The 14,765-nt window shown below is 33.3% G+C and overlaps 1 protein-coding gene across 1 annotated transcript; it reads right to left on the bottom strand.

The window, feature by feature from the left end:
• Positions 1 to 12,167: 12,167 nt before the first annotated feature.
• LOC111404344 (probable 2-oxoglutarate-dependent dioxygenase At5g05600) lies at positions 12,168 to 14,520 on the bottom strand. The gene is made up of 3 exons (XM_023033162.1): positions 13,851 to 14,520; positions 13,013 to 13,343; positions 12,168 to 12,359 (listed from the first exon to the last, which is right to left on the bottom strand). Exons 1-3 carry the CDS (start codon positions 14,342 to 14,344, stop codon positions 12,168 to 12,170), a joined length of 1,017 nt encoding a protein of 338 aa, XP_022888930.1. The 5' UTR covers positions 14,345 to 14,520.
• Positions 14,521 to 14,765: the final 245 nt, after the last annotated feature.

Here is a 14,765-nt window from a genome sequence, read left to right as displayed (position 1 = left end):
CCAAATTGTTTCGCGCGGGTTAGTCGCTAACAATTAAAAGGGATCAGACGATTGTGTAAGGGACAAACCTCTTGAGACAAAGTTCCAAAAAGGGGTATTCTTTTATTGGCGATGACTTTACAATTGGAAATTAAAAATAAAATGCCTCCAAGGAGCGCAAGCACACGAGTTACTGAAAAAAGTGTTTAAATCTAAGATAAGGAATTTAAAATTACATGTTATCTATTCGAGAGTTTTTGATTCGGTCCCTTTGCTCTATGTCTTTTCTCCCTTTTATACTCTATGGATGATCTCTTTGTGATCAACCGCCTAAAAACTGCTTGATCATTCTACACTGCCCACTTTCCTCGTAATGGCCAGTTTGTCGTGAAACTGCCTTTTTTTAACTGCTGCCATTACTCTTCGTCGTTCAATCGTTTTCGATTGAATTCCTTGAATCGTGGAACGTGATAGGGCTGCTTTAATAACTACTTTAATAACTGCACTTCTTGATAACCACAACACTTTATGTTTGCTAAGACCTTGGGCGACTTGAAGGTTTGGGCGAGAATAGAGTAACAGCTCTGGGCGACTGCATGGCACTCCATTCGCTCAGATTCTGGGCGACTTGCAAACTTGGGCGATGGCGTTACCGCGTTCTTGGGCCTCCCTATTTGGGCCTTCATCTTGAACTGTTTGATTGTGTTTCGTTCTTTGGGCTATCTGATTTGGGGACCCTCCAATTGGGATTCATTCCTTGGGCCGTTCGATTTGGGCTGAATTTTTATGTGTCAACAGGGAGTTGAAGGTAAGTGATCGATCTTTCGAATGATTTGTGATATTTTAGATTTTTTGATTTAGTATTTTTTATTTCAGTTGAAAGTGGAGCTCTGTAATTTGTGGTTCAACTGAGATAAGGTCGAAATTATAGAAATTTTGATCATTTACTGTGTCTTCTAATAAGGTTCGTATGTAGGAGTGATATAGGCTGTTCAAAATATAATAATGTGTGAATAATTTTTGTGTTTCATTTTCTACTTCATAAAAAGCAGTAAAAATTGAATAAAAGAAGGTACAATATATTATATGAATTATTATAATAATATGGGTATTACATGTGGTTTCCTCCTTATAGTTATCCATGACCTCGTCAATTTGGGGCTTACGGGAGTTTTAAGTCATTAAGGGCCTATTTGGTTTATGTTTCAATTTTCAATTTTGAGTTTATTTTCAGTTTTCTATTTTGAGATTTTTGAAAATGCATTTGGTTTTTCATCGTGAAAAATTATTTTTCAAACAGAAAATTAGAAAATACTTTTGGCTTTTAAATTCTGAAAATTTGTTTATAACATTTCATTCCATGAAATTTGATTATTGAGTAAAAAAATAATTAATTTTACGTTAATATTTTATCAAGTACCATATAAATTTTAAATTTTGTAAATTTTACAATATTTTTCTTTGCTACAAAAGAAAAAATAAAAAAAATAAAAAAATGAATTCAAAATATATGAAAAAAAAAAAACTAATGACGTACACTGGAAATATTTTTATCTGTGCTTATTTAATTTTTTTAAAATTTTTATGTAAATAATCATTAATTGACATGAAAAATATCACATAGAAAAGAAAATATTTTTCATCTTATGTGGAAAATAAAAATCACCTCTACCCAAAGAAAATATTTTCCTTAAAAACAAGGAAAATTAGGCATATTTTCAAAAGTTGGAAAATATTTTTCATGGAAAAAAATAGCAATCAAACACTCCAAGTAGAAATTTGGATGAAAAACTGATATTTTCCATGGAAAATAAATGTAATCAAACACACCCTAAGAGTTTGAACTATTTTTATTTTTTATTTTTCTAGAATTTTTTAATTTTGATTTTAATTTTATTTTAAATTTTAGATTTTATTTTTTCTAATTTTTAAAATTTTAATTTATTTAAACAATCGTTTTCATGTTTCGAGTGTTTTTTGAATTTATTTGAAAACACAAATACATTTTGAGTTGTATACTATAAGTTTATCCTTATTTAAAAACACATTTTTCAAAAATAACGAATAAAACAAGTTTTCCATGTTTTGTAAAATTAAAAACTAAAAACAGCTTGTAAACGACAAATCAAATGTACCCTAATTGACTTTAGTCCAAAATAGTGCCAAAAATTAAACTATTGGAAAGCTACCTTACGTACGCTTACAAACATGGATGCTATGTATAAACGTGGAAATTTGTGCTATTTGACCTCAAATTTTCCTATATGCAATAATTCTTAGTTTTAAACCTTTTAAAATTAACAAATTGATCCAAAGCATTTTATTTTTGTCAACAATTATTTTTAAAAAGTCAAAAATCTTTACTAAATTGTTGCATGGCTCTTGTTTGTCAAACATATGAAATTATGTGTTGCTTTTAAACCTAGAGAGATGCATATAAGTTTGAGATTATGCTTGCTTTCCATGATGTTTATGTGTGAATGTTATAAAATTCAAACAGCTTATGTGATTGAAGACCGACGATATGCAAGTATAGTGAAATGTTGATTTCTTATCAAGATTAATGACCAACTAGCTATTGAGAGAGGAGAGAGATGCATACATTTCTCAATGTTGTGCGGAAAACTGGAACAAGATTGTTCCAATATCAATGTGTTGGAGAAAATACAACATTATAGGCACAATATGAAACAAAGATCACAAAAAACACAAGAACAATGTAATTTTTAGATAATGAAAATTTTATTATAATATGAAAAAAGAACATAAAAATTTTGTATTTATAATATTTCTAACTTCATCTAAATCATAATAAAGAGCCAATTATATATAGAGAACAAATATGAGACGCCCAAACCCTAATAGTAGGGTTATCGATGGAAATGAATGCTTAAAATGCGTCAAAACGGGAAACAAGTCTAGGCTAGATAACTACGTCGCTCGAGAGCCATGTGAGCGCCAAGTCTCTATTGAAATTTTGACGATGTCACTCAAGTAACTAGCTAGCGAAATTGCGGCCACTTTTCTTCTGATCCATAATTTGATCTCTTCTAGCCTAACACAAATTTCAACTCCCAATTAGACTTCCAAACAGAACTTCAACAAGAATTTGTCAAATAAATTTCGAATAGGATTCCAAATAATATTCCAAATAAAATTCGGATCCCACCCTTATTCTAATAAACTCCACCTTGACTCGAATTTTACTACAATAAACAAACTTCAAAGATTCTCCACCTAGAAACAAATTTCACTACAAGGAATAAATTTCAACTTTTCAACAAAAAACTTAAATGAAATTCTCCATCAAAAAAATTTCAATTGGAAATATTCTCCATTCTGTCACCCCAACTAGGGGCAAAAGTAATCGAATGATCACCAAATACGGTTGAAAGAAGCCCTGTAACATAACTTCATCTGAATGCATCAAAAAAAGAATCTTGGCTAGAATCAACACCCTTAACTGCATTCAAGCCATCAACTAAATAAACAGAATTATACCTATGTGGAGTCTTATAACCAAAATGGTCTATTACTAACATCTGAATACATTAACACCACCGATGATGGTGGTAAGACGGATTTACCCATAAATTCTAAATTTAATTGAGATGTATTCTTCAAAAAAGATCCCAAATTAGACTCCAATGGTGCAGAATCCAACTCCATATCCATCTGAATTCTTAAACTATACTAATTGCTAAAAAATTCTATATAACACTACAAAATATATAAATGAGATTTTTTATATCCCTTTAACAAAACAAGGGATTTATTTAGCCCCCGTTTGGCTATCATTAAATTCCATTTCATTTTTCTCTCTCATATTTTCAAAAGTATTTAAGGGGATAAGATTTCTCTTAATATCAGGAACGTATCTCACTGCATCAAGTATTCTAACATTCCCGTCAAATATCTTTAGTTTGACCTGGTCAATACCAGCTATTTGATCAGGTGTATTATTACTAATGATCACAACATCTTTTGAAACTTCTCCATATGTTAAAAATAAATCTTGATTGGGACACATATAAAAAGTGCAAGCCGTATCGAGAATCCAAGCCTCATCAAGTTTAGAGTTGTAGTTAAACATAAGTAAAAGATCTCCATCACTGTTTGGACTTTCTGTAATACTTTCTTTCTTTGAAGTTTCTGATTATTAATTTGCAGTCAATTTTGCTTTATTTTGCAATTTATAACAATCTTTTATCAAGTGCCTCTTTTCTTGTAATAATTACTAAATTTTATGTTAGATTTGACTTTTTCCTTACATGACCACCATCAATAATAAGTCATCTCCATGAACCTCAGATGCAACAAGATATTTCATCTTCCCCTTTAGGTATAGAGAATCATAAACTTTTTCGATGGTGAGAGTATCATTATTATATAAAATCGTGTCTTTAAAAGACATTTGAACATAATAAAATCAATCTCAAATCTTCTTCATCATATTTGACCTTTAAGGTGTCTAAATCAGTAATAATTTTCTCAAAAGTAGCTAGGCGATCCTTAAAAGATGCACCTTTTGTCATATGATGAGATTATAGACTTTTTTTCACATGCAATTTGCTAATTAGACTTTTCGTCATGCATAATTGTTCTAATTTTAACCATAATGAAGCGACGGACTTTTTTCCCCAACATCCTAAAAATTTTATTTGAAAGACATAGATGTATTTCAGATAGGCCCTTCAATCCCTTCATTGTTTCTCTTCTGGAATCCAAGTTGTGCACATCTTATCAAATCCCAACAACACATGACCTAAATCCATCCGAGCGAGTACTGCTCATATTTTTACCCGTCACAAGGAAAATCTTGTAAGTGGAATACCATACTTCATAGTTACCATCACGAAATGTTAAGTTCAACTCTTAACTTGATCAAAACATCTATCTTCCCAAGAATTGCAAAAATAAAAGTTCTAATACCAGTTTGCTATGAAAAATATGGAACGAATTAATCCAATACCAATTTGCTAGAGGAAATACAAGATTATAGGCATAATACGAAATAAAGATTAAAAAAAAAATTACGAGAACAATGTAATTTATAGAGAATAGAGTTTTTATTATCATACTGAAAAAGAATACAAAGATTTTGTGTTTATAATGTTTAACTTCATCTAAATCATAATAAAGAGCCAACTATATATAGGGAACAAATATGAGAGTCCAAACTCTAATAGTAGACTTATAGAAGGAAAAGAATGCTCAAAATGCGAAACGGTCCTGAGCCATGACTATGTCACTCGAACGCTAGGCAGACGCCAAGTCTCTTTTGAAATTTTGGTGACATCGCCTGAACGCCAAGCTAGTGACCAGCTAACGAAATTGCGACGATTTTTTCTCTTGGTCCATAATTTGATATCTTGGAGTCCAACATAAATTCTAACTTCTAATTGGACTTTCAAATAAAATTTCAACTAGAATTTGTTGAATATACTTTGAATATGATTTCAAATAACATTCCAAATAGAATTCGGGCACACCCTAATTCTAACACTCAAATTGGGTGTTCCATGTAAAAATAAAAAAATTATTGTGGGCTTAAAGAGCGCGGAATTAATATTGGACCTAACGAGGAAGACAAATTAATAGATGGTTACATTTTACATCCAAAATATACAGTATCCATCTACACAAACAAAACAAACTGAAAGGTACCCTTGAAGTGACCTCCTATAGAGTGGACACTACGGGTCAATCCATGTAGTTTCCTTCCTTTTCTTTTGATCGGAGGAACATATAACAAGAATTTTAAATGGGATGTGTAATTGTTAGTACTCAATTAATATTCCTTCAATATTACTTTAATTAGAGATGGCGATTTGACCCAAAAAAACACTAGCCCATTTTCTATATAGAGCTCGTTTTCTCAAAATAATGAATTTCTATGACAATATATCAAAATTCAATGACCCCGTGGAAATTCTTGGCAAAGTTCAACAGTGAGTGAAGTGATTTTTAAACTTTAGTGACTCCGTAAAAGCCTCTTGTAAAATTCAGTGATGAATGAGGTGATTTTTAAAATTTTGTGATCCCGTGAATTTTTTTTACAAAGTCTAGTAATGAATTGGATGTTTTTAAAGTTCAATGACCCTGTGAAAACTTTTTGTAAAGTTCAATGACCATTTGAATAATTCACTCTTAATTTCGGGAAAAGCTCATTATTCCTATGAAATAAAGCCTTCATTTTCGCCAAAGCAAAGAAAGGTCGGCAAAAGAATAAGTGGAAGGTAAGCAATAATTTTCTGCCAACCCACCATAGCCACGTGCACATTTAGCAACTAAAATTTTAAAAAATCGTTTGGTTCATATTCCACGTGCTCATTTAAACTTTATTAAAAAAATCAAGCTGGGTTGAGGTTGAGGTTGAGGTTGAGGTTGAGGCTGAGGATTAGTTGTCGTTCTCTCCCAAATAAAACGAGCAATGCTGTTCGTGGAGCACCGATTACTCATAATAGTGACGTGACATTTATATGAGTGTTAATTTCACAAACGGTCACTGAACTTACAGAAAAATTACAAAATGGTCACTTAAATTTATAACTTTAAGTAAGGGTCACTTAAGTGTTGTGACGTTTTAAAAAACGGTCACTGAAGTTGAAAAACACCTTTTTAATTTTTTTGGTTACATTTGCGGCAATTTTTCGATTACTTTCAACCACCGATACCATCGAATTTTGATACAGTTGGAAAGCCCAAACGTTCTCTTCAATTACCACTCAAAATCTCTCCGTAACACCAAGGAATTTGACCGGAAATTCACCGCAAAGGTCGCCCCAAAAAATTTGAAAATCTACCTAGATTTTCAGATTTCTGGGCGACTTTTACGACAATTTTCAGTGACTTTCGACCACCCAGACCGTGGGATTTTGATACCGTTAGAAAGCTCACAATGTTCTCTTCAATTACCATCCAAAATCTCCTTCAAACTCCAAAGAATTCGGCCGGAATAAACCAGTAAAGTCGGCATCCCAAAAAGGCTAAAATTTGGAATGCCAATTTTGTGAATTTATTCCGGCCGAATCCTTTGGACTTTTGGGGAGATTTTGGATGCTAATTAAAGAGAATATTGTGGGCTTTCCAATGGTATCAAAATTTGGCTATTTTGGTGGTTGGAAGTTGTCAAAAAATCGCCGAAAAGTCCACCAAAAATCTGAAAATTTGGGTAGATTTCTGCCTTTTGGGTAGCCAAATTTGTGGGTTTATTCTTGCCGAATCGTTTGGAGTTTGGGGGAAATTTTTTGTTGTAATTGAAGAGGACATTGTAGACTTTCCAACGGCATCAAAATCCGGTGGTATCGATGGTCGGAAATGGTCGAAAAATTGCCGCAAAAGTAGCTCAAAAATTTTTGAACTTCAGTGACCATTTTTGAAAGCGTCTCAATACTTAAGTAACCGTTACTGAAAGTTTTAAACTTTAATAACCGTTTTGTAATTTTTCTGTAAGTTCAGTGACCGTTTGTGAAATTAACCCTTTATACGATGAGCAAGTAGTGCTAATAATAACATTATTTGGTATTTTTCCATGGAAGGATGTATCGAAGAATTTAGAAAATAGATATTGAGGTGAATTTACAATATATATTATTTTTTAAAATAACATAAGAAGCTTTTTATTCTAAATCGATGTCTACGAACATCGATATAAACCGAGGTAATGAATCATCCTCGGACATGTCCCTTTGGATAACGTGGTAGTTCTCGAAGCTAGATTTTGGATCACTTGCTCTCGAAGCATGAAATAAATCAATAATTACGATTTACAAACATTTTTAGTCAGAGTGAATGAAAATAGTATTCTGCAATTTTTATTTTTCACCTTATTCTCTGTTTACACATATATTTCTTGAAATTCAATCTTCTAACTGTAAAGATTTTGTAACATTCCCCAGCTCTACATTGAAGCCCATTTTATCGTTTTGCAATTTATGCATTGAGAAGTGTTACAAAATATTATATGAACGTAATATTTGTACGTCTAAAATTATAGATAGTTTAGATTAATGGTATTTTTGTAAATTTATATTATTTCGTTAACAGAGATTTAAGGTGTGTTATTTGGTTTTTTAGCTATATTAACGTAACAATTTAATTTAGTTGAATTACTTTTTAATTGCATTAAAAGTTTCAATCTTTGCTTATTGTCATAGTTATGTCACTTCCTTTTTTTATCGAGTTCTCGTCATCAGTCTTCCATTAAATTGCATATTTGGTCCCTGATGATGATTTATGTCTAAATGTTTTTGTTAGTGTATTTTGAAATGAGGAATAAATACTTTTGTTGTTCATGTTTGATTATTTGATAGGCAAATAATTTTTATGTCCGTTGAATGGACATTTCTATGGAAATTGTGATCAAGGACAAGTAGTTAACTGATGAAAAGTTGTGCATAAGAATGCGATAAAAAAAAAAATTTAAGGACAGAAGTGCGATAATGAGCAAATACTAGAGACTTTTAATGCAATTAAAAAATCATGCAACTTACAAAAAGATATAATTATCCTATTTGTTACTCTTTATAAGAAAGTACTATGCGATGTAATTTTCAAAAGTATGTAAAGCGTAATTATGCTATATAAGGTATATTTTGTAAATTTTTTAATCAAATGCTTCTTCTTCTTCTTTTTTTCATATATTATATTTAATTAAAGTTTTAACTTGCAGCTCAAATATTTTTCACCATCTATAATTTGGATTTAAATAGTCATCATGTTGTGAAAATAAAAATTGGACAGTGACGAAACTGCCTATAAATTTCGTATGTGACCACATAAAATATTGAGAAGAACAATGTGATAAGATTTCACATGCAACATGTTATACAACCACATAAAAACATATAAAATATGAACGTTCATTGTCAAGTGAAGCAAAATCCTAATTGAAACGAAAATGACTTGCTTGTAGTTACAACTACAAGCAAAATACTTTTAATACAAAGCTCTCGAATTATTTTTCCAAAATAAATTTATCAATGCTCAAGTGAAAATACGTTCTTCCAAATGTTTGACGCAGTGAATTATCGTAACTAATGTTTGGTTTAGAAAAGTCGAATTGAAGGTTGTATTCTACAGTGACGTATTCGTTTTTACTTATTTGTGTGAAATTTTCCGAATTAGATAGAGCATCTTTGAAATTCTCTCGTTGTTTTAATTTTCACTAGTATGAAAATTCAACCATCAGCGTTTTTGCTACATATAGTTAACAAAATTTATCAATCTTTACTATTCAAAGGACTACGAGGAAATGGATTTTACCACTAATTTTATTTTAACTCGTTATCATACTTTAGAAAACTTCTCCATAATGGTTGGAGCTCCTGGGCTCTGACTGCGAGCTAACAAAATAAATTTGACAGCTAATTTATTTTGCCGAACACAGTGCCTACCACACGTTAAACTGGTCCCCCACCAACAATGTTGTTATCTAACAATTGTCCCATGTCATTTAACAAGTGCTCATGATCTAGACGATTCGATCCATTAAAATTACAATATGAAACACACCCAACTTGCTTCTAGTCTCTTCTTTGGTTCGTACGGTAATTATTGCAAGCAGTACCATGTTGGATTTTTCGGTCTATGACCTATGTGGTCCGTTCCGATCAACTCAATTTGTTAAAATATGTATTGTTATTAATAAATTGGATCATGTTATATGTACCTAAAATTTTTATCCAATTTTTTACCTACTACTCACAATAAGAAGTGGGGATCAGGGCTTAGAATTTTTTAAATACACATGGGGCCTGCATATTTGAAAAAAAAAAAAAAAGGAGAAATGATTGTATTCCTTGTTTTGTTAAAGGTTAAACCTCAATTTTAAGGGCTCCCACAGTCCCGTCCCTAGAGCATCGTAAGGGAAGTAAATCGTGGGATGTGCTCCAACAGGTTAGGGAATAAGAGCTTGCTCGTACACTGATACTCACAAAGAGTCCAATTCCATATCTCAAGAATCGAACCCTTAAACTGCGGCTGCTAGCAAGGTTGAGACTACCTAACTTCTGTCTTTTACACCACTGGGATATGCCCCGTGGGGCTTGTATTCCCTGTTTTGTTTCACTTGCAGCAATTGGAGTTAATGGAATTTTGATCGTGCTTTAAGAAATTTATATTTTAATTGTGTGTTGGAGGTCTCATTAAACTAAATTGACGCATTAGTTGCCAGTGATTTAATTCATATACTTATTAATTAGTAATAATGGTTTAATTTGTGATCTTAGTTATTAGTGTATCAATGGTGAGGATAGCAAAGTTTTCGTCCCGTCCATCTCGCATTACCCATTCATTTGAACCAGGAAAATGAAAAAAAGGATCAACTCAAAATGAATCCATCACAAGACCAGATCGAGGTTCAAGAAAGATGAGGCAAGACTTGACAACATCGAGGCTAATATTACCAACATAGGGCTACAGTGAAAAACTTAAAGGTATAGATTGGTTAGATAGCAACTGCAATTTAGTCCCAACAGAAAGGAAAATTCTCCAGTGACACAGAGGTTAACCTAAGGGAGCACTGTTATGCTATTATCCTGAGAAGTAGTAGCGACGTTGAAGAGAGCAAGTAGAGAAAGGCTGTGGTGCCTACACTGGATCCCATACTTATGGAGGAAAAGCCAGTTGAAGAGTAGAGGACTGAGATAGAGGCAACAAAAGATGCTCATAAGCCTTACTCAACCTCATTCCCAGATAATCCACCCATCTCGAAGATAAAACTATCATTCTCGTAGAGATTTATGAAGAAGAAATTGGACAAGCAATTTGCAAAGTTCTTGGAGTCTTCAAGAAAATTCACATCAATATATTGCTTGAAGATGCTTTGGCCCAAATGCTTAACTATGCCAAGTTCCTAAAGAAAGTGATGTCAAAGAAGAGAAAGTTGGAAGAATTTGAGACAGTAAGGTTGACAGAGGAATGTAGTGCAATCCTCCAATAGAAACTCCCACAGAAATTGAAAGATCTGAGAAGCTTTATAATTCTATGCATGATTTGGGAGTCTACCATCAACAACGTCTTGTGTGATTTGGGGGCTAGCATCAATCAATGCCTCTTTCCTTATTTAAAAAGTTGGGTCTTGGAAAGGTGAAGCCGACCACCATCTCGCAGCAAATGGCAGATAGATCCATTACTTACCCATGGGAATTATTAGAGATGTAACGGTTGATAAGTTCATCTTTTTTATGGACTTTGTGGTCTTAGACATGGAAGAGGATGAAAAGTAACCATTGATTCTTGGTCTAACTTTTCTGGCTATTGTAAGAGCATTGATTGATGTACAAGAATGAAAGTTGACACTTTGGGTTAATGAAAAGCAAGTAAATTTCAACATCTATCAAGCCAAGAAAGCCTTGAAAAAAGTTAACACATACCACATAATCTAATCAATTGATGCAGTGTGAGAAAAGCAAGAAGGAGATATTCTATGATCCTCTAGTACAACACATGTCAACCAGTTATTCATCGAAGAATATATCGACTACTGGTAAATACTCAGGAACTAAGAGGATGATTGACTTCCTATTGGCTTACAAAGCTTACTCGCCAGAAAAAATTGAGAACTATATGGAAGAGCTTTCAAAACCTCCAAACATTGCCAAATTGAATGAGGGTTTGAAAGATTTATTGGAGTTGAAACTGCCTCATTATCCCATTGGTCATGCTATATTCAAGACAAATACAAGACCAAGGGTAAAGTTTGGAAACATGAGAGAAGTGCCACCTGAAGATCCAACGTAGGCAATTCGATTAAGTCAAGCTAATGATGTTAAAGAAGTACTTCTTGAAAGGCAACCCAAGCTTTATTCTCTTTTATTTATTTCGTTTTCCAGTTATAGAATAGTTTAGTTTAATTATACAGTTTATTTAGAAATCATTATCCATATCCCGCCTCCCCATAGATCCTTAAGTAATTAAATTGGTTATTAGATATTTGAGCTAAGTAACCCTTGTTTCATGTATGTAATATCTAAAATTTGATTTTTCAGGAACTCGACGTTGCAGAACACTCAAACCAACATTGACAAGGAGAAAATGGGATAAATGTCAAGTTACGGGGAAAAGATAGAAGAAGCGTTTATCAAATCTAGCATCACAAGCACCAAAACGTCATGGGCAATGAGACAATTCAGGGAAGCTCTCCTCCCTTTTCTTTAATTTTGCATTGGGGACAACATTTAGTTTCAGTTTAGGGGAGTGTCGTCAAAAGTCATGGCGGAGTACAGTGCAGGTCGATTTGATGTTACAAGTTCCTTAGCTGGTTGTATCAATAAATCACTTTTGGGATTGTAGAAATACGCAAGCGAGAGACGTTCCTGATTTGAATTGACAATTACCCGATGTTCAACACTCTTATAAATAGCATTACTGAGGACCTGTTTTTGTAAACCAAACAAAATTCATTAGTAATTATACATAAATTAGGAAGTACCTTATGCAATTTCTAAGTATTAAAGCCTATTCCAACATGACGAAATTTACTAGAGAATTTCTTAAATTGTATGGTGTGAAATGAAATTGTCATTAAATTATGGATAGATTATTAAATGTCACGCCATTACTCTTCCACTTTGAGTTCTTTTCCATTTCTTTAATGGTGCCATATTGATTCATATATCTATAGACAAGTTGACAACTTGGAAGGCTCAATAAACGCACGTTTTTCATTTGATTGAGTATTTTCAAACACATCGCCCACCGTGTGCCCTTGGTTTTAACTTTTATGAATTCAAACCCAACTTTTCCTTCTAACAGCATAATATTAAAGAGTAATGCTATTTGGAATTACTCGTATTAAGTACACGTTTATGTGGCAATTAAATGACACTAAATAATAGATCATTCAAATGTAAGGACTCTAACAGTAATAGTGTCCATTTTTTTCTATTAAAGACTCGCACGTGTACAATTCTATTAAATGAGTATGTTTGCCTACTGTGATATCATAGTGATCGTATAAAAATTATTTCAATATTGTCTTCAATAATAATGAATGAAAAAAACGTGCACAAAAGATAAGAGTAAGCACCTGAATCTGATCGCCGATATTGACAATAAAAGCATGTGGGGCCGGTTTAACTGTAATCCACCCGCCATTTTTACTAACCTGGAGCCCCGGTACGTTGTGATCCGGTAGGAGAAACGTCATTCCACCCGGATCCGAATGTGGGGACAGGCCAAGAGTGAGATCCGGTTGTGGACATTTGGGATAGAAATTGACTCTCAAACAAGCTCCAATATCGTCTCCCCCAAATGCATTTTGAAGAAAATTTTCTTTCAAGCCGAGATTAATGGATAAAGCTTTTAATAAAACCCCACCTAGCTTCACCACTTGCTTCGAATAATGGTCAATCACTTCCCTACATTTATCAAATATGATGAACTTAACTAATATTAATTATACCAGTCATTAAACAAACATTATATTCTAGATCATGTTAATCTACATCCACACCGAGCAGACTTAATTATTACAATTTAATACATCGTACCACTTCGCACCTTGTACACGCATGTATAAGTAAACAGTAATGAAAGTACCCTAAATTGTGCTCTATTGTCAAACATTTGTAAAGAGTCACAAGGGTTATTCTGCAAAAAACAAAGTGAGGCAATAAAATATTATTATTATTATAGACTATGCTATGTGTACACAAAACATTACACCCCTCATATGGAGGAGGGTCCACGTACAATAAAGTATTCGTGGGCCCCATAGTGTAGTCTATTATTATAATAATCCATTATTATAATAATCCATTATTATAATAATCCATTATTATAATTTGATAAGTTTAGGAGATTAACGAACTTAAAACGACCTAAAGCAGGCAACAAAAGATGTACTGTCTAATTCTATCGAGTACCTGAGGGGTGTGGGAAGAGCAGGCCACTTGTTACAATCCCTCAATGAGCAAGGAAGATAGTGAAGAAAGTAATAATCACTCCAGTCAAGAATGGCACCTTTTTCGACCCCTAGTCGACTTCCATAGCCTTCATAAGTGTTTGGTGAGTTTCCATAAGCTTGTTTCACTTCCATAGGTTGATGAAAGAATTCACGCCAAATTTCCCTAGCTTGATCCATAAGCTCGGGACTCACTCCATGGTTCACAACCTGGAAAAATCCCCACTCGGAACATGCCTCGTATATTTTGTTTAACGTTGTGGATTCGAGGTTGTCACCACTATTCAAGCCTCCAAGATCAATTATAGGGATATTGGCATCAATACTGGTGGTCGAGTCAAACGCTGGCCGGGCCGATGGAGGTTTGACATATCTGTCAGGTATGGCTTTTATGCCACTGTCTGATAAGGATTGGACTCGGATTATTGGTTCAGGCCAGTCTCTAGGGCAATTCATGTTAAGGAGTTTTCAAGAAGTTTCTTAGCTATTACCCGGTACGGTGGATTCTTTATAGTAGAATCCGGTGACGGGTGGAGTGGTATTTTTGTGAGCAGTTGGCTGGGAGTTATAGATGCCTGTTGCTCATTGAAATTGACGTGACGAGAACGTGAAATATGTGTTATATTTGAAGAGAAAAAGAGTGAAGTAACCTCTTATATAATATCATACAGTAGATAATTGACGTAAAATCTCCCTCACCTTTGTCTTTATTGCGGAATACCCCATATCCTTTAAGATTGACAGAAAATCTCCCTATATGACCTCTTAAGTGCGAAAGACCCTCCTGCCGTCCAAATTTAATCCACTTAAAGATGGCCAAAATAAATATTTTTCAAAGGACAAAACTCCACTTATTAAAAATTTATCTGTCTGGAGA

This window comes from Olea europaea, chromosome 11, assembly GCF_002742605.1.
Source record: "Olea europaea var. sylvestris chromosome 11, O_europaea_v1, whole genome shotgun sequence".
In the NCBI taxonomy this organism is placed as follows: domain Eukaryota; kingdom Viridiplantae; phylum Streptophyta; class Magnoliopsida; order Lamiales; family Oleaceae; genus Olea; species Olea europaea.
The sequence above is the reverse complement of the archived record's forward strand: the minus strand, read 5'-3'. Positions and strand labels throughout refer to the sequence as shown.

Coding starts and splice junctions, on each gene's coding strand:
- LOC111404344 (XM_023033162.1), bottom strand. CDS start 14,344: ATGAATTGCCCTAGAGACTGGCCTGAACCAATAATCCGAGTCCAATCC. Junction 13,344..13,850: donor GCTCTTCCCACACCCCTCAG/GTACTCGATAGA, acceptor TGATAAATGTAG/GGAAGTGATTGACCATTATT. Junction 12,360..13,012: donor ATATCGGCGATCAGATTCAG/GTGCTTACTCTT, acceptor TTACAAAAACAG/GTCCTCAGTAATGCTATTTA.